At 45.5% G+C, this 23,928-nt stretch overlaps 1 protein-coding gene across 2 annotated transcripts in view; it reads right to left on the reverse strand.

The window, feature by feature from the left end:
* PACSIN1 (protein kinase C and casein kinase substrate in neurons 1) overlaps nt 1–23,928 on the reverse strand; it is a 146,897-nt gene that overhangs the window by 9,913 nt on the left and 113,056 nt on the right. Inside the window, exons 5-12 of one of the 2 annotated variants that reach the window (XR_003944068.1) lie at nt 20,497–20,652; nt 19,987–20,162; nt 14,479–14,599; nt 13,254–13,381; nt 11,985–12,175; nt 8,038–9,371; nt 6,786–6,791; nt 5,123–5,124 (exon numbers count right to left, since the gene is read on the reverse strand). Coding sequence is in view for 1 of the 2 variants with exons in the window: in XM_030222023.1 (XP_030077883.1) it covers nt 9,262–9,371; nt 11,985–12,175; nt 13,254–13,381; nt 14,479–14,599; nt 19,987–20,162; nt 20,497–20,652 (882 nt within the window). In the remaining variant the exon portion in view is untranslated. Of the gene's footprint in view, nt 1–5,122; nt 5,125–6,054; nt 9,372–11,984; nt 12,176–13,253; nt 13,382–14,478; nt 14,600–19,986; nt 20,163–20,496; nt 20,653–23,928 lie in introns of those variants that run through there. The other variant, XM_030222023.1, reaches the window with a different exon arrangement.

A 23,928-nucleotide genomic window follows, 5' to 3' on the forward strand; every position in this document is an offset into this window, starting at 1 on the left:
AAAAATTGATTCACTTTTAATGTGCCTGGGACTTCATTCTATCAATCATAAGTCCCAAACACCATTGCAAAAGTCCATTTTACATTTTTTTAATTGATAGAAACCGTGTATAGACTGAGGGCGTCTTTTACCAAAACGAACTCACGTTTTTAGCGCGCGCTAAAATTGTGGGCACGCTAAACGTTAGGGACACCCATAGGAATGCATCGGTGTCTCTAACATTTAGCGCACCCACAATGTTAGCGTGCGCCAAAAAATGTGAGAGCGCCTTAGTAAAAGACCTTCTGAATGAAGTCTGGGCTTGCCGAGGCTTTTTCCTCACTATATTACATTACAGAGGTGCTATCTCTCCAGTTTTTATACAAGTGGATTAGTATTTGTTTTGATTTTGTTTAAGATATTTTGTATTCCACTTCAGTCTATTGTATTTGATTGTGTATGGCACCCCCCCCAAACATTTCTGAAATGTTGGTGCCTATGGCCGTTGATATGGGAGAGGCCATGAGGGAAATGGTTTGCCAAGCCACAGCCAAAAATCCACAGTATCACCAATATCTCCTTTAAAAAGCTTGATACTTTTCTACAAATCTAAATTTCTGAAAATATTTTTTGGAAGTGCTCAGCAATTCCCAGAGCAACAGTGGTTAAGTTCAAGCCACAACTTAAGGCTGAAAGTCACTCAGGGATTGGAACTCAGTTTAACTAATTTAACAGGAGAATTATTTGCCTTAAAGTTGTACCTTTCATATCGACATTTTGTTTATAAACAATGTAAAAAATTCCATTCCAGCGTTACCCTTCCAGAATCTGAAAACATGACACATGATCATACTCATTCCACTGTAGTAAAACCAGGGGCGTAGCCAGACCTTACGGTGGGAGGGGTCCAGGGCCAGGGCCAGAGCCCGAGGTTAGGGGCACATTTTGAGTGCCGCCCAGCCGCCTGCCTGGCCTCGTCTCCTCAACCCCCTGCCCGCCTCGCCAACAAATACCTTTGCTGGCGGGGGTCCTCAACCCCCGCCAGCCAAACTGGGGGCCCCGGATGAAATTTGCGGGGGCCCAGGCCCCCCGTAGCTACGCCCCTGAGTAAAACCAGAACACTCTGACATTTGCACGAAATACCAGGGTGCTCCCTGGTGTTACATTACCACAGCACAACCAGACAGAAAACAAAATGTCATAACAGGGCAAATTAAGGCTAGAAAAGAGAAAATTCTGACAAAAACTTGTGTGAAAAGGTGCTGCTGGCTTTATGTCCCCAGGGACTAAGTTCAAGAATTGGGCAACAGTCAGCATTTTCTGTAGAATCTTTGCCCTTCTAGAAGCTGACAAGAAAGTACATTTGGGCAAAAGACTACAGACAGTCTGCCCTTATTTTCCATAAATGAATAACAGAGAGTTACAGGAGGGGAGGAGAGGGAGATGGAGAAAAAAGGTGGGGGGGGGGGGGGGGGGGGGGGGAGGAGAGAGCAAGAGAAAGAAATGTGTAAATACAGCCATTTATACTTAGTGGTTAAAAGAGCTATAGCATTATCCACTCTGTATCAACAGCTATATTTCCCCTTCCACGTAATATCAATCTTTTCTGCATATCTCACCATAAACAACAAAGCTGACTCAAGGGACTGCGATGCCCGAGCCAACTTTTTCATTGGCACCATCTCGCCTCCCCCCCCCCCCCCCCCCAGCGCATGATCTGGTCCCCTTCCCTCCTGCAATCTGGTATCTCCCTCTCTCTCGTATCCCCCCCCCCCCCCCCCCCCCGCAAGCAGCGATTCATACACGATGCCTGCGCCGTCTGGAGCCTTCCCTCTGCTGCATGCGGCCCAGCCAGAAACAGGAAGTTGCATCAGAGGGTAGGACGCAGTAGAGGGAAGGATCTGGGCTTGGTGCAGGCAGCGTGTGTGAATCGCTGGTGCTCCAGGAAGATAGAGAAAGCTATGCTGGACTGGAATTTTGCAACCCTTTATCACTGGTGCTCTGAGCCAGTGTCTCACCTTATCCATAAGTTGAGCCGCACCTGATAAATAAATCATTGTCTTTCATATTCTCTTCCACTGTACAGAGAGTGCCTCTATTTCCTTGACCTCCAACCTAGAGCAAATCACATTTCTAGATAAAACGAGGTGATGAGTGAGCAGTGGGAGGGATCGGTGAAAAAAGAATCTTCAGGGAAAGTGGAAATGTAGAGAAGCCTGGGAAAATCAGAAGAGAGGGAAAACAGAGAATGAGAGTGAGAACAGGTGGATGATCTGCTGCCTCCCCATTCAAAATCCCAGAAATACCCAGGAAAGAAATTGGTGCCATTTTTTTTTTAATGGATGCACAGATATAAAAACAGGGCAATCCCGTGCCCTGCTCTTGCTTAGTCAGGACAAAGGAGGCAATTTCTTTAAAATGCCCCAAATCCAAACCATCTTTGCTGCCCTTTCTCTGTACCTTTCCTAGGCATTCTAGGTCCTTTCAGAGCTAGACATGACCAGAACCCCACAGATCCAAGATGCAGTTGCATCATGGAGAATGATATTTTTTAGTTATTTTACAAATCTTCTCGGACAGTTCCTAGCATAATTTTGTTTGCACCTGCGGCTGCTCCTGATTTGAACTTCTCGCTTATTTCGGAGCCCTTTTGCTAAAGCTTGACATGCACTAATGAATATTAGTTGCACCAAGTGTCACATGGGCCATAGGTAGTGTTGCCAGATGGAAAATATTTGTCACGCCCAAAGCCAGCCCCAAACCGCACAAAGTCAATTTGCACGTGAATGACATCATTAATAAATATTAATGAGTCCATTTGCATATGAATGACATCATTAATAAATATTAATGAGTCCATTTGCATACAAATGACGTCATTAAGCCCGCCTCCATGGGGCTTCTGGCCGCCCAAAACCGCCGGTGGGGCAACAAGAAGCCACCCAAAATCCCACAACCCGCATGCAGCATGAAAAAGCCACAGCGGGTTGCGGAAAGGAGCCCGATTGGGCGGGAAAACCGCCCATCTGGCAACACTGGCCATAGGTGTAAAATCGGACATGTGGCATTTAGCATGCACTAATTCTATTAGCATGCACTAAGCTTTAGTACAAGGGCACCTTAATTTCTTCCTCTTCCTTTCTCTCACTCCCCCTCTCCACCAGCTCACAGTCCAGCAAATGGCTCGGGAAAGGAAAAAGGTTTGCACTTGCCAGTGTGTAAAATGAGCCCTTTGGGTAACAACTATGAGTGTGCAACTCCCAGCTCACTGGCATCTGCTATGTACTATTTAAAATCCCTTTTTCACACTCTGCAGATCAGGGAAACTGCGGGGCAGCAACAAGAAAATGAAGTGATATAGGGTACATACCAAATATCAAAACTGATAGGAACTAATGAACAATAAATGTGACTTCAAATGCGGACATTTGAAACATCTTTTTGACTGGAGGAGCCAAACAAACCAATCTCCCCCGCCCAAACTCTCTAGTTGCTGATGCTGCGTTGAGTAAAATATTGCTAGGGCTATGACCTCAGTGGCCCCTCCTATTCCATTGCCTATTATTTAAAATTAAAAAGTATTTTCTTCCCAGCAAAGGGAAACATAGGTTTGGAATAAGCTGATACTGGATTTAAGACAGGGCACAAAAATAAGGTGAATATATTTGCTATGCATACTACCTAGCATGCAAGTACTATCTCTAGTCACTAGGTGGCAGCCTGGTGTATTATAGATGAGCGCACATAGACTCTGTTGGGCATGGATCCCATATGTGCATGGAAACTAATTAGTCAATTAACCGCCAACAATCAATTATTGGAGTTAATTGGCTCTAACTATGAGTTACACACACATCTGCTCTATTCTGTAACATGGGCCCCTAAATTTCATAGCGCACAACTCCAAAGGGAGCGTGGTCATGGGAGGGGCATGGGTGGATGAGAAGTGTTCCCAGAAATGAAGCATCATGTTATAGAATACTTGGATTTCCACGCTCAGAGGATTTACACCAGGTTTCAGCAGGCATAAGTCCTCGTGACCAAAGTTGAGCACTCCGCTCTAAGTTCTATTCTATAAAGGTTGCTTAAGCAAAGTGATCTTTATAGAACTGGCGCTTAACACAGATCTTAACAGCGCCTAACTTTGGGTGCCATTTACTGCGTCCGTTCCTATGTCTCTGCACATAACCAGCAGGGATGTCTTAGCTCCTGAAAAAAACCCCACATTATCAAGACTTTCTATCTATCTATCTACTTATCATTTCTATAGCGCTACAAGGCATACGCAGCGCTGTACACCATACACGAAAGACAGTCCCTGCTCAAAGAGCTTACAATCTAAATAAGACAGGTAAACAGACAGAACTAAGAGGCAAGGGGATAAAAAGGTGGGGATAAAAGGACAGGGCAAGTGAGTAGTGGTTAGGAGTTAAAAGCAGCGTCAAGGAGGTGGGCTTTTAGTTTGGACTTGAAAACGGCCAAAGACTGGGCCAGACGTACAGGCTTGGGAAGTCTATTCCAGGCTTTCAAAGGAGCAAGCTCTGTGGGTGCTCAGCTTCCCTAATATTGAGCACGCTTATTCATTATGCTCAGCGAGGGGTAATTTGCATTGTGTTTGGCACCCCAATCATTCTGAAATGTTGGCACCTATGATGACTGTTCTCTGTCCTTGCTCACTGTGGGTAACAATGTTCCCAACTCCCGGAGACAGAAATGGGTAAAGGGCATATGGGATGACAGCAGAATCAACACTAATACTTCCCAATCCAACCACTTTCTCTGAAATGCAAACATTTGGAAAAATGTTTTGGGAAAATTGATCATACAACAGCCCCCATCCACATGTTCATAAAGACAAGTCAGACAATATCAATGTCTAGTGATAAACTCAGCTAGCCAACTCTCACCTATTTGAGAGTTTTAAAGTTATTGGAAACTGGGATGTCCAATTTCATGACTTCATTTCTTTCCCTTGTACAAAGTTCTAGTAGCAATACAGTTAATTAAAAAAAAACATTATCTACTCTGACCTGCACAAAAAACGAGTCAGTTTGAATACATCTGTGTAGAACTTTATGACAGGTCAGTCACATTCCCTATGTTCCTGACAGCTGGAGGTCAGCATCTGCTCAGCTATGGAAACATCTGGAGTCTTGTCTCTGTACTGTGTCTGAAGATGAAAAGTGACTGTAATCAGTAAACTGGGCAGATGTTGAGATGGAAGTCACTAAGAACCAGAATGCAAAGAACCTAGAGGTCTTGAGACACCCGATGAATGGTGGCATAAAGTGGACAGAATCTTAAAGCAGTAAAAAAGAGTATATCTTGCAAGAGGAAGAGCCCAGTACTGACTGGGATGGATGCATCTCTCTTCTAAAGAAATAAAATAAAACACAGATTTAAAGAAATATTTAACAACCGTGATTTCAACAGCTATTAGAATCAACAGTCTGTGTACAGAGATCAGTCAGTTTTTATCCACAATAATACATTCACAATATATATTTATAAGTATATTATATATATCTCTCTCTCTCTATATATAGATCTCTTTAAATTACACAGTCATGTACAAAATGGTGCACTGTAGGTACAATGGTGCCTTTCAATGGTTAGTAAGCCTGCATCAAACTGAAGAGAAGCACCAGATGAGACATTTTGCTGACATCACATCCTGTCACATGATTTAAAATTCAGGAAGGATATTCTGAGTGATTCCCACAAGAACAGTTGGAAGTAATGTCCAGTCTACTAGGGGATGGTGGTCTGGACCACCTTCTGGAGCAGAAGAAGAGGTGATTAAAAAGAAGGACCTCCCATTTTTCAGATGAACCAGAAGCTCTTTGTTAGTAAATGCAGTAAATGCTTAAATGATCGGGGGGGGGGGGGGGGGGAGTGTGGTGCACAGAGGATTCAACTTGTCACAGCACAGGCTCACTGCAATTATCCCCTCGTTTTCATTTTCTTCTTCAACTTTATTCCCCTCCCTACCCCTACATAATTTATTTTTTTCTTTTTTTTGCTTTATATTGCACTTTTTGGTCAGAAGCGTCAAATGTGTCAAGATCAAAATCCCTAACAGTGAGAGGAGACAGATGGAGCCATTCCAGCCCTCAAGACAAACTTCAGAAGAAAAAAAACCCCCAAAACACCCAAGATCCTAAATAAAGCATCACCCCATGCTTTTAGACAGGTTTCCACAGTACCTGCTGTGGTTCTGTCTATAAGCCCATATGTAAAAGAAAATTCCTTTCCCGAGGGGCCACTGCAGATTGTTTTTTTTAATAAAGAAATAAAACAATTTTAAAGAGTCAAGGACTGTGCTTCCAAATGGGTTTCGTTTGCACCCACCATGACAAGAATAAATTCACTCCCAAGTCGGGGTATGTTGGGTTCAATCTCAATCTTTTAAATGTACTGTCAGTGCTCTTCTTAATACTTACACTGCATCAGAGCTTCTTTCTGGAATTTGCTAGATGGAAATATCTACAAAGCTCAAGGAAGCTCTTTATGGCACAAGACAAGTATGAAGGCAAGCATTAGCAATAAATTTGAGAGATTGACATTGGACCACCATAGCCTGGATTATAAAGGAGGTTCTGGTATGCACAAAAACTGAAGGATCAAAGCCCCCCTCCCCCCCCCCCAAGCAAAATACAGAAAGAACCTCCAGAGCAGAGGAGATTTACATGAGAAGACGCAGGGCAGCTATAAGAAAGCTCCCCTCCTCGCCATGGCTCCTCTACACTGCAGGGGCTGACTGGGTGGAATTTATATCTCTTCGCAGAAGAACCCCACTTGCAGACATTTGCCTTCATTTATTTGGTTTCTGTGATCCATCTATAAAGCTTACCAGAAGCTTCCAGGTCATATAGCACAGACTGGGTAGCGACAGCTCAGGCCTATTATAATAGATCCATTTTCCTTCTTAAGGAAATGGCGAACTGCTAAGTATCATGTGACAAACCCAGAACTTTCTCAGGTTGGCCCTTACGAATCTTGGTAACAAGACCACCAGATCAACCACTAGCCAAGGACAGGCTGATCTTTCTGTAACTTTTTATAGCTCAAACATAGCAATTCTGATATTTAAGCAAATGGTGCCACTAATGTCTAGGTCTATGGTGGTGAATGGTGTAGGGAAGAAGATATCACCAGCAAAATAAATGCAAGGTTTCTGGCAAAACCGATCAGGTTCTGGAAAATACTGATACTGAAAATGATTTAACCAGGCAGGAAAGGCTTCTGCCCGGTTAAATCACAGTCCATCAGCCACCCATCGATATTCAGCAGCACTAGGCAATACCTCTGAATACTGGCTCTGACCACCACAACAAAATCTGGGAAGTGCTGGGTGGAACTGGGGTGGAGCTAGAAGATACATGTGTTCTAGCAATATTTTACATTGGTGCCCAAATACCTAACTGAGAAGATAGGACTGCACAGAAAGCAGGTCTATCTTTGTCTGGTTAGATATGGTGAGTACTAGCACTGGATATCGGCTGGAACCCACGTAACTTCCAGGTCCACTGAGGACCCGGATATTCAGTGCAGTGCCCGGACATGGTTCAGCACTGAACGTCCAGGTCTAATTCAGCTCACGGTTGTCAGTCAGTTTAAAACTGCTGATCGCTATAGGCTGAATATCGTCCACTAAATATAAATCTCACACCCCCAAAGACAAAAAGATGCCAGGACATGCTTGCCATATCCAAAACTATTGGTGATTCAAAGACATTCAACCTTGTTACATCCTAATAAGACAGAATACCCCGGACTTGTCCTACATGAACAGAGACCACAAAGAGATAGAAGAGTCTAGCCTACTATATCCTACATCTTGGAGACTCCAACATGAAGAAGAAAAATAAGTCAATCTTGAAGAGACAGAGGTTCCCATGCCACGCCTGTCAAGCCACATGCCACTGTTAACTCGAAAAATATGGACAGTGCCCACCTGTCATGCCTTAAGCTATGGGGGCTCTAACAAGAAGAAAGTCCCTGGACAAGCCCTATATTGCTGGAGACCCCAAAGAGGCAGACAATTTCAGAATGTACTCACTCTCTGGGAATGCATTCCATAATCTTTCAGAAAGTTTCCTTCATAGACTCAGGAAGCTCCCCCTACACTCCTGAAAAGCTCTTCTAGCTCTACTGGAATGTCCCTTATTCTTTCAATAATAACGGTAAATTTAACTCCATTTTTCTCCAGCCCAGGGACAGTCAAATTGTAGTTATGGATTCAAAAGGTGTGGGCCACAAGATGAAACCCCGTTAAGGGAAGTGTGAGTCAAGCCCAAGACCTTCAGATGTGTCTGAAGATAAAATCTAATTCTGAGCACTGGTCGTGGCACCATCTGAAGGTCTGATGTTCTAAGAACTACAGTATAAGAATCATGGGTAAGAGACAATACAACCACCACTTTTCAAAGAAGTCCGATACAAAAAGACTGGGAAGCACTGAGTTGGTCCTTCACAGTGCTTGCAGAGAAATGTGGGAACCAGACAGCCCCAAATGTCGTCACGATATGTCCAGTCCATCTTCTCTGTGTTCAGGTCACAATCGTTAGTATATGTAGTGTTGTTAACTGCTTGCATGTGGTATGTGTTCCACTATAATAAACTGGAGCATTAATTTCAATTCTGGACCTTTCAAAATCTGAGTCTGGATATGTCCTATCCACAATCCCCTCTGGGTGTGAACGCAGTGGTTTTAGGTTACACATTATGTGGAACAAGAATCAGGATAAAGTCAGTTTCAATTAGAGAGAGGGGTCTTTGATATTTTTGCCATGACTGTGTCAGGTCATTTCTCAGACTTTAAGCCAGAAAGAACCACCAGATTGATAACACCTGGACTACAGGTTTTCCTGCGGAGAAGTAACTTACAAAGAGCTGTGTCGCCCAACTTTGACCTGCCTTCATTCGTTCACAATAAAATAAATCCCTCAACACATCCAGTCAGAATTCTTGCAGGACCAAGAGAGAAGGCATTTCCCCAGGAACTGAACTAGATCTCTCTGGCAGGGGTGTGGGATGTGAGGTAAAGCACTAACTTATGGTTTCACAGATGCATATTAAACCAAACTACATGAAATACACCGTCCTATGAGAAGACCTTTACAAAAAAAAAAAAAAACAACCTGGACTGGAAGATTAGCAAACTCCCTGGGATGCTCTGTGTGATGCCACATGGGTATCGACGTCAGGCTGAAAGAGATGACGAGAGCTACAGAGAGGAGGAGGAGCAAAAACTGTGGTTGGATACATCAGACTATGGGATTAGATACCCTCGACATAATTGGCTGGGTATAGACCTAACTGCCCATTGTCTAGGCGGCCTCTGCACCATCCCTGTTCATCCTCTTCGCCTAATTTGGTCAGTTCATCACCTGTGCAGATTGAAAGAGAAAAACCAATAACTGAAGGAGTAGTGATGACTTTTTGGTTAGACAATAAAGTTTAGATCCACGTGGATCCAGTTATCTTAAGTTGCCTATGAATACAGTGAAAACTTCATGCTCAGACAAGAAGATGGAAACTCACTGAGGTCTAAATTTTTATTCTATAGCCTGACGCATTCACTTGTACAGCATTAAACATCTCCAGAATTGTCCTTCAAGAGGTGGGCAATTTTCAGTAGGACGCCTACATGCAAAGTTCATGAGCATTTGTCAGCCTGTGGATTTAGCAGGCAATAGTTGGAGAACTACATATGTGGTTTTTCTTTGAGAATTTGCTAAATGTGGGTAAATAGGCACAATAATCCAATTGTCAGTGTTGTCTTTGTAATCCCTCGTTAGATTAAAGATAGGTAGATTATAAATGAAATTAAACATACAAGTCCCTGTTAATTTGTTTTTTTCTGCAAGAGGAGGAAAGTATAGGCACCGAATTAAAAATGATATTTTGTGCACACATTTTACTCCTCCACCTAAACACATCCCAGGAAAGTTGCATTTTAAGATGGAAAAAGTATGCATATTGTGAACCCCATATGTAATTTTTAGGTGCTTTGCATGTTATTTTCAGAAAGTCCAATTTATCTTGAGTAAATGACTTTGAAAATTACTTTAAGCTTATTATGGTGCCCAATGTGGGGCTCTCACAAAACTTTCAGCTCTCATACACTCTATTGTAATGACGCAGCTAGAATGAAATTCCAATGTTAATTAAAAACTGTTATCTATTTGTAACCTAAGGTCTGAGCTCATGCAGCATGTGGAACAATTTACTAAGCTAACAGGGGACAGACTTCATGGTTTCCCCGATTTTGGATCCTGTGACTAATGAAGGCAGTTTACAAAGAGATCTAGCTGGTTAACTAAGGAGTCCTTTTACAAAGTTGAGGTATAAAATGGCCTTAGGGTGACCTTTGGCGGGTCTTTTCTGCGTGCTAAGGTCATTTCTACCGCAGCTGGAACATGGCTGATTTTCCATTTTCCGAATTAATGGCCATGTGCTAATGTTACCAGGTGTGTGCATGCGTGAGTGACGTTGGACGGTGACTCCAGCTATGACGAACTAAGGCCAGTGCCATACAGGCTTTGTAGGTCTGTGTTCTGTATATGACAATCCAGTTTAGGATGGGGTGGAAAGGACCTCAATGGCAACTTCAGTAGCCAGAACCAAGGACAGTGCTGGGCAGACTTTTACGGTCTGGGTCCCACAAATGATAAGACGGATTGAGATAGGCTGGAGTGGTCTTTAATGGAGTTTTATTGTACCTCACCTAGATGTTTGGATAGGCGGGTTAGAAACGTATTAAATAAATAAACTCCAGTAGTTGGAACATAAGGTCATAGCCTAGCGGACTTCTACAGTCTATGTCCCAGAAACACCAAAGATAGACCGTGATCAAATATATAATATCACGTTCATTGTTGATTTAATCATGAATTGTTAATGAGCGTGACTGTTGGGCAGACTGGATGGACCATTCAGGTCTTTATCTGCAGTCACTTATTATGTTACTATTAGCACGTGGCCATTAACAAAAATTAGAATGCAAAGCCCTTACTGCCACCTATTTTGTAGGTGAATCCTGTGATTAGCACAGAAACACCAGCTCTTCGTCCCCCCAGACATGCCCCCTCAGCCAAAAAATAAAAATGATTGTTTAGCGCATGGGTACTGCATGGGTATTTGAAATTTTTTACATAAGAACATAAGACTAGTCATACTGGGTCAGACCAATGGTCCATATAGCCCAGTATCCTGTTTCCAACAGTGGCCAATCCAGGTCACAAGTACCTGGCAGAAACCCAAATAGTGGCAACATTCCATGTAGAATCTCAAATAGCAGCAACATTCCATGTAGAACCCCAAAGAATAACAACATTCCATTCAGAACCTCAAATAGCAGCAACATTCCATGTAGAACCCCAAAGAGTAGAACGATTCCATTCAGAATCTCAAAGAGTAGCAACATTTCATGTTGGCTTTATTTCTATTACTTTAAAAGTGGCCTCACACTACAGCCCTTTATGATAGTTACTTACCATGGAACACTTCAGCACATCCCACGGTAAGCCCTTTAAGCTGCGGTAAGCACTCATTAGTGCTTACCACAGCTTAGTAAAAGGACTTCTAAGTATTTAGCCTGTTAAATCCACGATGGTGAAAAATATCTGATGAAGAGCAGTTAAATCTAACCAGCTGTCATTAAGCAACTAGATTTAATCACTCTGAATGTAGGCATCCCCTGGGCTTAGCTTAGGCAATGGAGAAAGCTAAATACATCCATTGAATATTTCAATAGATGTATGTTAGCTTCCTCTGAGTTTTCTTATCCACAGAAATACCAGAGCAAGTACGCAAGTATTTTTGCACCTGCATGTGAGTTAGATATTTCTCAAGAGAAGACTACTTAGGTAGTTTCCTTTTGAAAATTTCCTGAAGGCTTTGTGAAAATTGATCCCCCTATGTGATGGTAGAATCATGGGAGCAAATCCAGTGATGTACCCGCTCTGTCTGTCAGAGCCCCAACCTCATCTATACCTTACCTGCTTTAAAGCTTAGTTCGTCCTGCTCCTGTCCATCATAATCATAGAGGGCCCGTACACGGACTCCCTTTGAAGCCTCTTCCTCGAATGGGTTAGCACCATCGTTGGACTCATTGGCATTTAATGGAGTTCCGCTTTCATCATCAGACCATTCAGCGGCGTACGGTTGGCCACGATCATAGCTGCTTACGCTTTAAGCAAAAACAAGCAGAATTCGTGTGTTAAAAATGTAGTAAGAGACCAAGACAAACGAAAAATAAGGAAACTGGGATACTGGAGGTCAAAACAAAAAGATGGAGAAGTGGAAACAGAGGCTGAACTTAAGACATGTCTATTTAAGGATGCATCTAGTTAGAATTTTCTCTCTCTCTCTCTCAGTAGAGCGCCCGACTATCTCTTTTGAAGAACTATCCCTACTGTCTGTTCCATCCCTTTCCTTTTCTTAAATAAATGGATTTCTTCCCCTTTTACCTCACTTTCTGATTATTTGTCTGTATGCACACACTATTACCTTCTCTTACATTTGAAGACTTCGTAAGCCGCTTAGATGGTACTTCTGACTGGCAAATTAGTAAATTTAAATGAAACTTGAAGAAGGGGAGTGAGACATTAAGAAAATGAAACATGAAGTCTGATTTATGAAAAGGTTTTTTTTTCATAGGCACTAATTGATAAAAAATCATTAATAAATCAAGAGTCCAAGCTAAAAGAGCCAGGGAAGACGGAGAAAGATAGAAAGAGGGAGGGAGGGAGGGAGATGGCATCTCATGATATGCAAGTTAGATAAGATGTTGTTCTCCCAAGGGTCATATTTAGCAGTTTGGCTCTCATAGGCCACAGGGGTGGGTAGGGGAGGGGGAGGAGGAAGGGAAAGGACCTTTAGGGATAAACTGACTAAGAATGAGACCTCCTCCTTCGTGAGATGGCTCTCCCTCTTAAGCACCACTCAGCATCCTTTCAAATCCACCCCCTTAAGAGAAACAAGCACAAGACAACAATAATTCTACAGTACTCCATGCAGCCTTTGAGGAGGCAGATTCAATGAGATACAACTGTACAGTGCTTGAGGAAGACAGAATGACCATGTGGACGAGAAAAAAAAACACCATTTTTACCACAGCACCTCTAGGAAGAGGCCTACTTGGCCTAGTAGGAAATCCAACTCTAATCTTCCTCTCATTCCTCTACACTCGTCCCTCTTTCCACCCCATTACCACACCCATCCAGCTCCCTATCACAATGATTGCTCAAGGCAAGCAGTCCACTCACCTTCCTCGGTCTCCAGCTGGTGTTGTTGGCTCCCCAGATCCTGTAACGTTGGTCAGAACGACACCCTCACCTGCCTTCTTTGGCTTTTCTTTTCTGGTTATTGTATGTGTGAGTTCCGGGTTCCACTCCTAAGGATCACCAAAAGAAATCCTGTCAAGATTATGTCCAAAGTTATTACATACGTTTCCCTTTGCTACTTAGATGTGGCCTGTGGGCCCTGACCTGTGGAAGATAGAGGAAAAGCAGCCGCAAGGATCAGGAGCACTTATCTGCACTCTCCTCACTGTCTATTGCTCTGGGAAGAAAAGGGAGGGAATAAGAACCAGAAAAGGGGGGGGGGGGGAGTGAGGAACGGAAGCTGAAGATAATAGGGAAAAGGAAGAAACTAGAAAAAGGGAAGGAGTCTGAAGGGGATATAGCAAGAGAAAAAAAAACCAGAAAAATGGAAGGGAAAGAGCAGGGACGTAGCCAGAAGTCCATTTTGGTGGGGGGGGGGGGGGGGGGGGGGGGGGATCCTAAAGGTGGACTGGGGGGGGGGAGGTACTCTCTCTCCCCCCTTCCTACTCTTCCCAGCCACACCTACTGGCACTCCCACACATGTTCAGTTCAGTTACTGAACTGAGCATGTGCAAGAGAGCCGGCATTGGTGGCTGAAGCGCACCTGCCGACTTAAGTGCTCAAACAGCACAGGTGGGACTCCTGCAGTAGACACCTTCAGCTGGTGAGGCTTGGCATTCCCTCTAGCCATTAAAGCAGAGGGGACCCTGAGCCAAAGGTGAGGGGAGCCAGGCCCTCAAGGCCACCTTCCACCCCCGGCTATGCCACTGGGAAAGAGCAAAGGAACCTGAAGGCAATGAGGCAAAGGGAATACCCAGAAAGAGGAAGGAACTGGAAAAAAAAGAATGGGGAAGGATAGAAGAAGAAAACCTTGAAATTGGAAGGGGGAGGAGAGGAACCTGATGGGGAAAGGAATAAAACAGGAGCCCAAAAGAGGGAAGATGGAGGAATGAAGCAAACCTGATGGGATAGAAATGTCACATGACACGAGGACAGCAGCAGAGTAAGAGGAAGGTGGAACGGCTTGAAGGAAGGCGAGATGGAAGCAAAGCATGAAACAGTTAATAAAGATAGAGAGCAGGAAGTCACAAACAAAACAAAGAGCTACCCTCTAAGGCTATGGATCTGACTACCAACTATACTTCCCTCCCGTGGCATGGTGACATACCTCAAGCTGCGGCCAGTTCATGTGCATGCCAGGTCCTTGTGCGCTACGGAACCACTTCAGGTCCTCCTGGATGTCTGCAGCACGGATGGCATGTTCCAGCTCCCGGTACACCGTGATATAACTGTAGGACATAGCGGGGAAAAAAAAGGAGGGGTTGAGTGTGCCACAATACTACAGGTCCCAAGAGAAAGGTATGGCTTTAGGATGGCCACAGAATAGTGGGTCGGGGCCCCACCCATCTCACAAGCATGGCTTCTCACAAAAAGGTGCACGTAGCCACAAGTGGGCCAGGCCCCATCTACTTTGGGCCCAGGCCCACCCAAAATTGGTGCTCCCTTAATATGGTTGGCTGGGATCCCCAAACCCTTCCACCAAAGACTTCCTCCTGGCTGGAACATTTTCAACCTGGTAACCTAGTAGCAGTATTCCCAAACAATAGCCCCCCCTATTTTTAGTTTTAGGGGAGCCATGGAGTGTGAGGGTGGAGATGAAATTTTGGGTCCACCCACTTTGAGCTCAGGCCCACCCTAAATCAGCCACCTGGCTATGCCACTGGCTCGGACCCCTGCAAACAACCTCTCTAGATAAGCCAGGAATACTTCAAATTGAGCCCTACCCTGACCCATCACTGGAAAGTCGCCCATAAGTGGGAGATGCCATGCTTAACCTCAAAGTCTTACAACCAGTGGTATAGCTATGTGGGGCCACAGAGGTCTGGTCCCCCCCCCCCAATTTCCTCTGGGCCCCTAGTTTTGCTGGTGGGGTCCCTAACCCCCGCCAGCTGAAGTGTTGTCCAGCGCCAGTCTCCTGCGCCACTGTGTTGTCTGCCATGCTCTGTCTTCCCCTCTCACATCCAGCACGCTCCTTTTAGCGAAACTGTGCATGCTCAATTTCACTAGAAGGAGCGTGCAGGACGCGAGGGGAAGACAGCGCAGGGCAGGCAATGCGGCAGCGGCACAGGAGACCAGTGCTGGACAACGCTTCAGCTGGCGGGGGTCCCCAATCCCCGCCAGCCAAGGAATTTGCTGCGGCAGTGGGTGGGTAGCAGCAGGGTGGCGGGAGGGGCGGCAGACCAAAAGGTACCCCCCACCTCAGGCTCTGGCCCCCTCCCACCGCGAGGTCTGGCTATGCCCCTTGCTTGCAACTCAGAGGAAGCATACATCAGGCAACTATTCCAGGAGTTCAGTGTTCCCGTGTGACAACAAAATTCCAGAAGTGAAATCTGTTCCCATCTCTTTACAGCTCTTTATAGAGCAATGACATAACTAGAAGTGGTAGAGCTTTGTGCGAGCCTCAGAACTGAAATAACAGGGGATACAGCAGAGCAAGATTGAAATGCATTATCACAACAGTGTGTGTAAGTCCAATTACAGGAATAACAGAGGGTGTAGCAGGGCAGGACTGAGATGCATTGGCAAAGCTGAGGGGTGTGTTGTGGGGGAGGGTGCTGCGAAGCAGAACTGAGGTGCATTGGCAGAACTGAAGGGGTGTGTTGTGGGGGAGGGTGCTGCGAAGCAGAACTGAGGTGCATTGGCAGAACTGAAGGGGTGTGTTGTGGGGGAGGGTGCTGCGAAGCAGAACTGAGATGCATTGGCAGAACTGAAGGGGTGTGTTGTGGGGGAGGGTGCTGCGAAGCAGAACTGAGGTGCACTGGCAGAACTGAAGGGGTATGTTTGGGGACAGGTGTCTTAGAACTGGAATAGAAGGAGGTGCTTTCTTTAAAAACAAAACAAAAAAAAAACAGAAATCTAAGCAGCAAGAAAATTCTGAGAATAGCTTAATGATTAGAGCAAGAGGCTGCAAACCAGGGAAGCCAAGGTACAAATCCTACTGTGGCTCCTTGTGATCATGGACAAGTCACTTAACACTCCATTACCTCAGGTAAAAAATTAAACTGTAAGCCCTCTGGAGACAGGAAACTACCTGAATATAATTCACCTTGAGCTACAACTGAAAAACGCAGGAGTTAAATCCAGAATCCCTTTCAGATGTTTTTTCCTAACATCCACATATAAGTGGTCACCTATAACAGTGTTTCCCAAGTCGGTCCTGGAGTACCCTCTTGCCAGTAAGGTTTTCAGGATATCCACATTGGATATGCATGAGATTGATTTGCATACTTTTCTTCCATTGTATGCAAATCTCTCATGCATACTTATTGTGGATATCCTGAAAACCCAACTGGCAAGAGGGTACTCCAGGACTGACTTGGGAAACACTGGCCTATAAGGCATTCAAAGGAGTAATAGCACCACCTGCTGATAGTATGAATGAAATACAAATGTATGCTGTGGAGCAGTGTTATCCAACCATTTTGCTGTGGCACGTTATTTATTTAGATTTTGCTCACACCTTTTTCAGTAGTAGCTCAAGGTGAGTTACATTCAGGTACACTGGATATTTCTCTGTCCCAGGAGGACTCACAATCTAAGTTTGTACCTGAGGCAATGGAGGGTTAAGTGACTTGCCCAAGATCACAAGGAGCAACAGTGGGATTTGAACTGGTCACCTCTGGATTTCAAGACCAGTGCTCTAACCACTAGGTCACTCCTCCACTAGCAAAATTCCATCTAGAACCTCAAATAGTAGCAACATTCCTTATATTTATTCATTTATATTTTGCGCACACCTTTTTCAGTAGTAGCTCAAGGTGAGTTACATTCAGGTACTCTGGATATTTCTATGTCCCAGGAGGGCTCACAATCTAAGTTTGTATCTGAGGCAATGGAGGGTTAAGTGACTTGCCCAAGACCACAAGGAGCAGCAGTGGGAATTGAACCCAGTTCCCCAAAATCAGAGTCCACTGCACTAACCACTAGGCTACTCCTCCACTAGCAATAGTCCATGTAGAAACCTGTCCTTGCAGATCAGCAATGCAGCCGCGCAGGCTTCTGCTTCTGTGAGTCTGACGTCCTGCAGGACGTCAGACTCACAGACACAGAAGCCTGCGTGGCTGCGTTGCTGATCTGCAAGTGCAGGCTTCTACATGGAATGTTGCTAGTGGAATAGCAACATTAACATTCCATGTAGAATCTCAAATAGAAGCAGCATTCCAGAATCTCCAATAGTAGCAACAGAATCTCAGATAGTAACAACATTCCATGTAGAATCTCAAATATTTATTTAGATTTTTGCTCACACCTTTTTCAGTAGTAGCTCAAGGTGAGTTACATTCAGGTACTCTGGATATTTCTCTGTCCCAGGAGAGCTCACAATCTAAGTTTGTACCTGAGGCAATGGAGGGTTAAGTGACTTGCCCAAGATCACAAGGAGAAGCAGTGGGATTTGAACCGGCCACCTCTGGATTGCAAGACTGGTGCTCTAACCACTGCGCCACTCCTCATTGGTGTGCTGCGGGAGTTGAGGGTCTTTTATTAGTAGGGCCAGCTTAATTTGTGCCGGAACAGAGTGTACCTTTAAAAAGTTTCCTTCTTTCTACCGGTCAGTGTCAGTGAGCAGCGATTCATACAGCGTGCTTGCACCAACCCCGGAGCCTTCTCTCTGATATTTGTTTTGTTACATTTGTACCCCGCGCTTTCCCACTCATGGCAAGCTCAATGCGGCGGGCAACTTGCCCAGAGTCACAAGGAGCTGCCTGTGCCGGGAATAGAAACTCAATTCCTCAGGACCAAGGTCCACCACCCTAACCACTGTAACTTCCTGCTTCCACATAAGTAGGAAGTTACATCAGAAAGAAAGCTCTGGGGTTGGTACGAACAGCCTGTATGAATCGCTGCTTGCTACTGCCGACTGCTGGAGACAAGAAAACTTATAAAAGGGTAGATGGGAGCAGGGGAGGGGGATGGTCAGAGACAAGTGAAGATGCCTGGTTGCTGGTTGGAGAGGAAACAGGAGGGAGAGATACTGGACTATTTGTGAGGATGGAAGGAAGGTGGAAGAGAAGGCAAATGATGGTCTATTTAGTGGGGAAAGAAGGTAAAATGTGGACCATGTGTGGGGGTGCGGTAGAAGTAAAATGTTGGACCATTTGTGAAGGTGTGCCTTGACAATTTTAGCGCCATGTAGTGTGCCGTGAGATGAAAAGGTTAAAAATCTCTGCTCTGGAGTGTCTCTGTCAACCAGATTATACAGTTCCATATAAAAAAAAGAACAGTCTGATCCAGTCCCGGCTTCACCTCATTGCAGAAAGGGAGATTAAGTGTTGCTTTGTCTTGGCTATACCTCCAAGCATGCAATGGGGCAACACCAGCACGGGGAGTTAGATAATCACCCTCCCTATAAAGCCAGGGTGGCTCCCCATAAAAATATTAGAAAGAAACATCTGGCAACAGAGAAATGGCTCAGAATACAAGGCAAAATGCCTCAGTATCATGGCAGGCAGCTTAGTTTTTAAATATTTGAGTAGAAACACACCACCCTAAAACAAACGTTTCGCCTTCTCATAAGCTCTCATTGGTGGTATTTAGGAGCAGCAGCATACAGAGAGCCCCTTATTGGCAGCAGCACAGGGGGCTTCTCTCAAAGACAGAGGCACAGTAAGGGTCTCTCAGGGGAGACACACACAACCCCACAGAACAGAGACCAAGGCACAGAAGATCACTTGAGAGAGCAGCATAGAGAGGGTCTCTTGGATGCCGTTAAACAGAGGACTTCACAAATGCAGTAGCACATAGAGGGTGTCTCTTAAGTGAAGCACCAAGGAGAACACATCTTAGATGCACCTATATCAAGGGTACAGTCAGGGACAAAGGCACAGAGATTCTCTTAAGGCACATTTCCAAGCTGTCGCTATCTGGGAAAAGGATGTGAGCTTCACCCCTCGTGCATCTACACGATTTATAGGATCTACACTTAATGCAATAAGAAAGCAATACGACCCCTCCCCCAACCAAGGGTTACCATATGTCTGGATTCACCTGGACATGTCCTCTTTTTGAGGACATGTGTGGGCGGCTGGACGGGCTTTGCTAGTCCGCCCGCTTGTCCGGATTTCTGGACAAACGGGCGGGTGGGCGTATCCTAGCCTCCCCTTCCCTTACTTACTATCTACTGCCCTGGTAGTCTAGTGACCTCTTCGGGGCAGGAAAGAGCCCCCTCTTTTCTGCCCGGAGCTCTGCCCTTGCCCTGCATCCTGTTGCTGTGACAGTCTCGGGATTCAAAATGGCCACTGAGAGTTGAAGTGGCCTCGCGAGACTTCAATTCTCGGCGGCCATTTTGGATCCCGAGACCGTCACAGCAACAGGATGCAGGGCAAGGACAGAACTCCGGGCAGGAAAGAGGGGGCTCTTTCCTGCCCCGAAGAGGTCACTAGACCACCAGGGCAGTAGATAGTAAGTAAGGGGAGGGGAGGTGATGGGGGGGGGGGGGCAGGGGAGGAGAATATGTGACAGGGGGCGGGGCGAGGATGCAAAAGGGGGCAAGGCGTGGGAGGGGCACGGGAGGGGCACGGGCGGGACATGTGTCCTCTTTTTGAGAGGACAAAATATGGTAACCCTACCCCAACCCGATACTTTACATGGACTTCCCACAACCTGGACAACTATGTACCTGTTGCTCTCTGCCAGGTTCAGGTGGCGCTTTATGTCCAGCAGCACTTCTTTCAGGAAGACTAGTCTCTTCTCTTCAAATTGCTGACACTGTTCGAAGACCTGCTCCATGCTCTCCATGTACTGAGGGGTGCATCGGCCTAGATCATCCAGAATCTTCTCGTACCGCTCCTGGGTCTGCAGGGAGATGAGGGAGGATACAAACAGACAAGATTGGTAACAGGCGGAATACAAATCAAGCCCATTCTCTGCTTGTTAACAGCAGGTCACTGATAAAGTTTCCTCTTGCAAAAAAAAAAAAAATAGTTCCAAATCAGGACATTCCCTGCTCAGAATTGACGTGAATTCTCCCTCCCCCAGAAGTTCCTAAGGGGAAGGAAGGAAGAGGCCATTCCTGGATCTTCTGAGGTGGACCATCCTGCTCTGGAGGTCCTTTCTGAAGTTGTTGCTTGGGACCCTTTAATATGAACTTACGCTACTACTGCCTAACATGGATAAAGTTCCTTTTTACCTTTTGGACGTCCTGTTTGCATTTGTCCACTTTGTCCTGCAGCTTCTTGTGCTGGTCCGGAGTAGTGTTCTGCTCATTTTTGGTATTTGCCTCCCGTGACATGGCTAGCTTCTCCTCTTTGCAGGCCATGTGATATGCCTTTTTCCCAGCTTCCACCTACAGTAGGTATAGAAAGGGATCACGTAATTTACCCAGTGTTTCCAGCTCTCCACCCTGATGAGCCAACAGCCTCAGTGGCAGTGGTCCTACATTCATAGTTTTTTAGTATTCCTCCTTGTTCCTTTTTTCCTGCCTTCCTACTGCCAAATAGCCCTCTAGATCCCATATTTGCTCAGGAAATGTCAGCTCTTACTCTGGCCACCATAAATTCCTGTCAGAATTATTTCATCTGCCCCGGGGCTCTCCTGTTCCTGTATACAGACAAATATTTCTTTTAATAAGCTCCCTATGAATATGTCATCTGGAAGTTCTCTGCCCTTGTACAAACAGCAGCTAAACTGGGAACGCGTTCACTCACCTGACAGGAACATGACAAAGCAGGAGGCACAGGCCCTCTACATCAATTGCGTAGCCAGACACCCAATTTTGGACAGGCCTGAACCCAAAAGGGGTGGACACAGCAACACCAGAGCCGCCGAGGGGTGAGGGCAGGGAGGACAATATTCCCTGGGCCTCCAAGGGGGGCCCGGCACCGGGGTCTCTCTCCTCCTGCTCCCAGGCCGCTGGCGCTGCAGTCCCCAGTCTCATCTGCCTGCCCTCAGCTTCATCGATAGAGCCCCCTCCGTCCGCCACCGTAACCGGGCCCCCTGCATTCAAATCAGTAGCGCCTCACCTCCGTGTGAAAGCGGCAGATCGCCTCCCTTCGGGCCCTCCGTCACTGTGCCCTGCCCTCACAGAAACAGGAAGTGACGAGGGCGGGACACAGTGAGGGAGGGCCCGAAGGGATGCAATTTGCCGCTTTCACACAGAGGTGAGGCGCTGCAGATTTGAATGCAGGGGGCCCGGTGGTGGATGGAGGGGCGCTGTCAACGGGGCTGGGGGTGGGCGGGTGGAGACTTGGGACCGTGGTGCCGGCGGCCTGAGAGCAGTATAGGGAGGTGACAGTGGTAGGAATTGGGTGAAGGCTGCAGCCCTGGCTCAGTCTCTCGGCGGCTCTGAGCAACACCACCCCCCACGCCGCCCCCACCCTGACTGGCATCTCTTCCTCCCCCTCAGACAATTGGAGGGGGGTCACTTAACTCCACTCCCCTGAACCTCCAGCAGGGGGAATGTGTTGCTGCTTACTGCCAGTAAAGGCCTAAAGGATTTAAAGGTACTGGGGAGGGCAGAGGATCAGGGGAGTGAAGTGAATCCCTGATCTCCTGGAGGGAGAGATGCTGGGAGTCTTCGGCTGCCAGGACTTGGGGATTCCTGCTTGCCACATCGCTGTTGTGCCACTGCTGGGTGGGCCCGAGTCCAAAGCAGGTCAGCTTGTACTCTTCTGGGCCTACCCGAGGCTACATAAAATGAATTGGTTTCCATTTTCTACTTCATAAGCAAAATACAAAAATCCTCTGTCTTTCTCATTCAAGTCACTTCTGTTTGGTGCTAAGTTGCCTCCCCCTACTCATCACTAAAATGACCCTCTAAAGCTTGGATCTCTTGTGTGATTGGTGAAATCTCCAATAGGCTGTATCCAGCCCAGGGTGTGGCACAATGCCGAGGGCCAATGTAGGTCAAATGCCTGGTACTGAGGCATAAACATGGGAATCAGTGCTGACTCATCATCTCCTTTACCACTGAAAAACTTTCATACAACTCTGAACAAACTAAGATGAACTTCTGAACTGGAGTCAGGTAAACACCTAAGTCATACCAAGGGAGCTAAAACCTCCATCTGTACATCACAGCACCATAGTTAAAGTTGCAATGCAGAAGATGAACTCTGATGCATCACAAACTGATGAAGACTTCACAAGAGCAGTGAATTGCAGATCAGTTCAACCATATTCTCTTTGGATGCAAAATTCAGTGGGGGGGGGGGGGGGGGGGGGGGGGGGGGAAGAGACTATGAATGCCTTCTATAATAAAATCAAATACAAGTTACAGCCTGAAAGTAGCTATTCAGAGTGTGTTGGAGTGTTGAGTAAGGAGCAGTTGTCTTCTTACAGGGTATCATTCTTCCACCCAAAGAATTATACCCTACTGCATTCCTCGCTAGGTGGGCTGTAAGTGGTTTCTGAAAGTAGAAGTGTGCATAGACCCCTATAGTCTAAGATGAGGTTTGTTTTTCAGGATATTCCAAAGGAATATGAATGAGCTAGATTTATTTATTACATTTGTATCCCGCGCTTTCCTGCTTATCGCAGGCTCAATGCGGCTTACATAGTAACAAGAGAATACAATCTATAGTATCAAAATCAACAAAGGAGGTATGTGATACAAGAAATGAACAAGAAGTAAATGGGATAGAAGAGATATGAGAAAAAGGATAGGGATAGGTAAGGCGGTGGAACGATAAAGGAGAAGATGGGAAGAGCATGGAGGGTAAGAAGGTTAGGAGTATTTTCTGAGTCGTTGTTGTTAATGGTTATTTGAACCGGTAGATAGATGGTTTGCTTATGTTTACTTATGATTGGTCGGGTCACTTGGGTAAACCTGTTGAATGTAATGGCAGTATTATGAATATAAATTTTATCGCTGTCAAGTTTCAGAAATAAGTGCCATTAAGCCCTTTATACATTTGTTTTTGTAAACTAATTACAAATTAAAAGATATTGGAGGTGTGCTTTATGGTGGAGTGGAGGAGTAGCCTAATGGTTAGTGCAGCGGGCTTTGATCCTGGCAACCTGGGTTCAATTCCCACTGTAGCTCCTTATGACCTTTGGCAAGTCACCTAACCCTCTATTGCCCCAGGTACAAAAAAACTTTGCCTGCCAGCAAAAGTATTTTTAACACACATGGGGCAGAGGAGGGGGAATGTGTTGCCCCCACCCCCAAATTGGAGGGTTGGCTACACACTCGACACCTTCATTTGTCCAGTACAGGACATAGGTAAACTTCAGGTGGGAGTACAAATCTCTTGGTACTCAACTTTCAGATTTGCTTCAGAGGGGAGTAAAAACTCCAGGATATTCCAGTGGTGGGAAGATGACAATATCTTACTGGAAGTAATGGCCTGGCTAGGAAATTGGAAGAGATTATTTAGGAGAAAAGAATGGCTATTCTTATTAAAGTAATACTCTCACTTCAAAATCTATCCTCTAACCTAGTTGAGCAGAAGAACTGTTCATATTGGTTTCCTACTATCTACTTCTAAGTTAAAAAAAAAAAGTATTTGAGAACATTAATTCAGTGTGCTGTGTTTTCTTTGGGATATGGACTGGTGTTACAAGAGAGGTGTTAACCAGATAAGTCGTGAGATAGCTGGTTAAGCGGTACACACTAACTGTG

Source organism: Microcaecilia unicolor, chromosome 12 (genome assembly GCF_901765095.1).
Source record: "Microcaecilia unicolor chromosome 12, aMicUni1.1, whole genome shotgun sequence".
Taxonomy (NCBI): domain Eukaryota; kingdom Metazoa; phylum Chordata; class Amphibia; order Gymnophiona; family Siphonopidae; genus Microcaecilia; species Microcaecilia unicolor.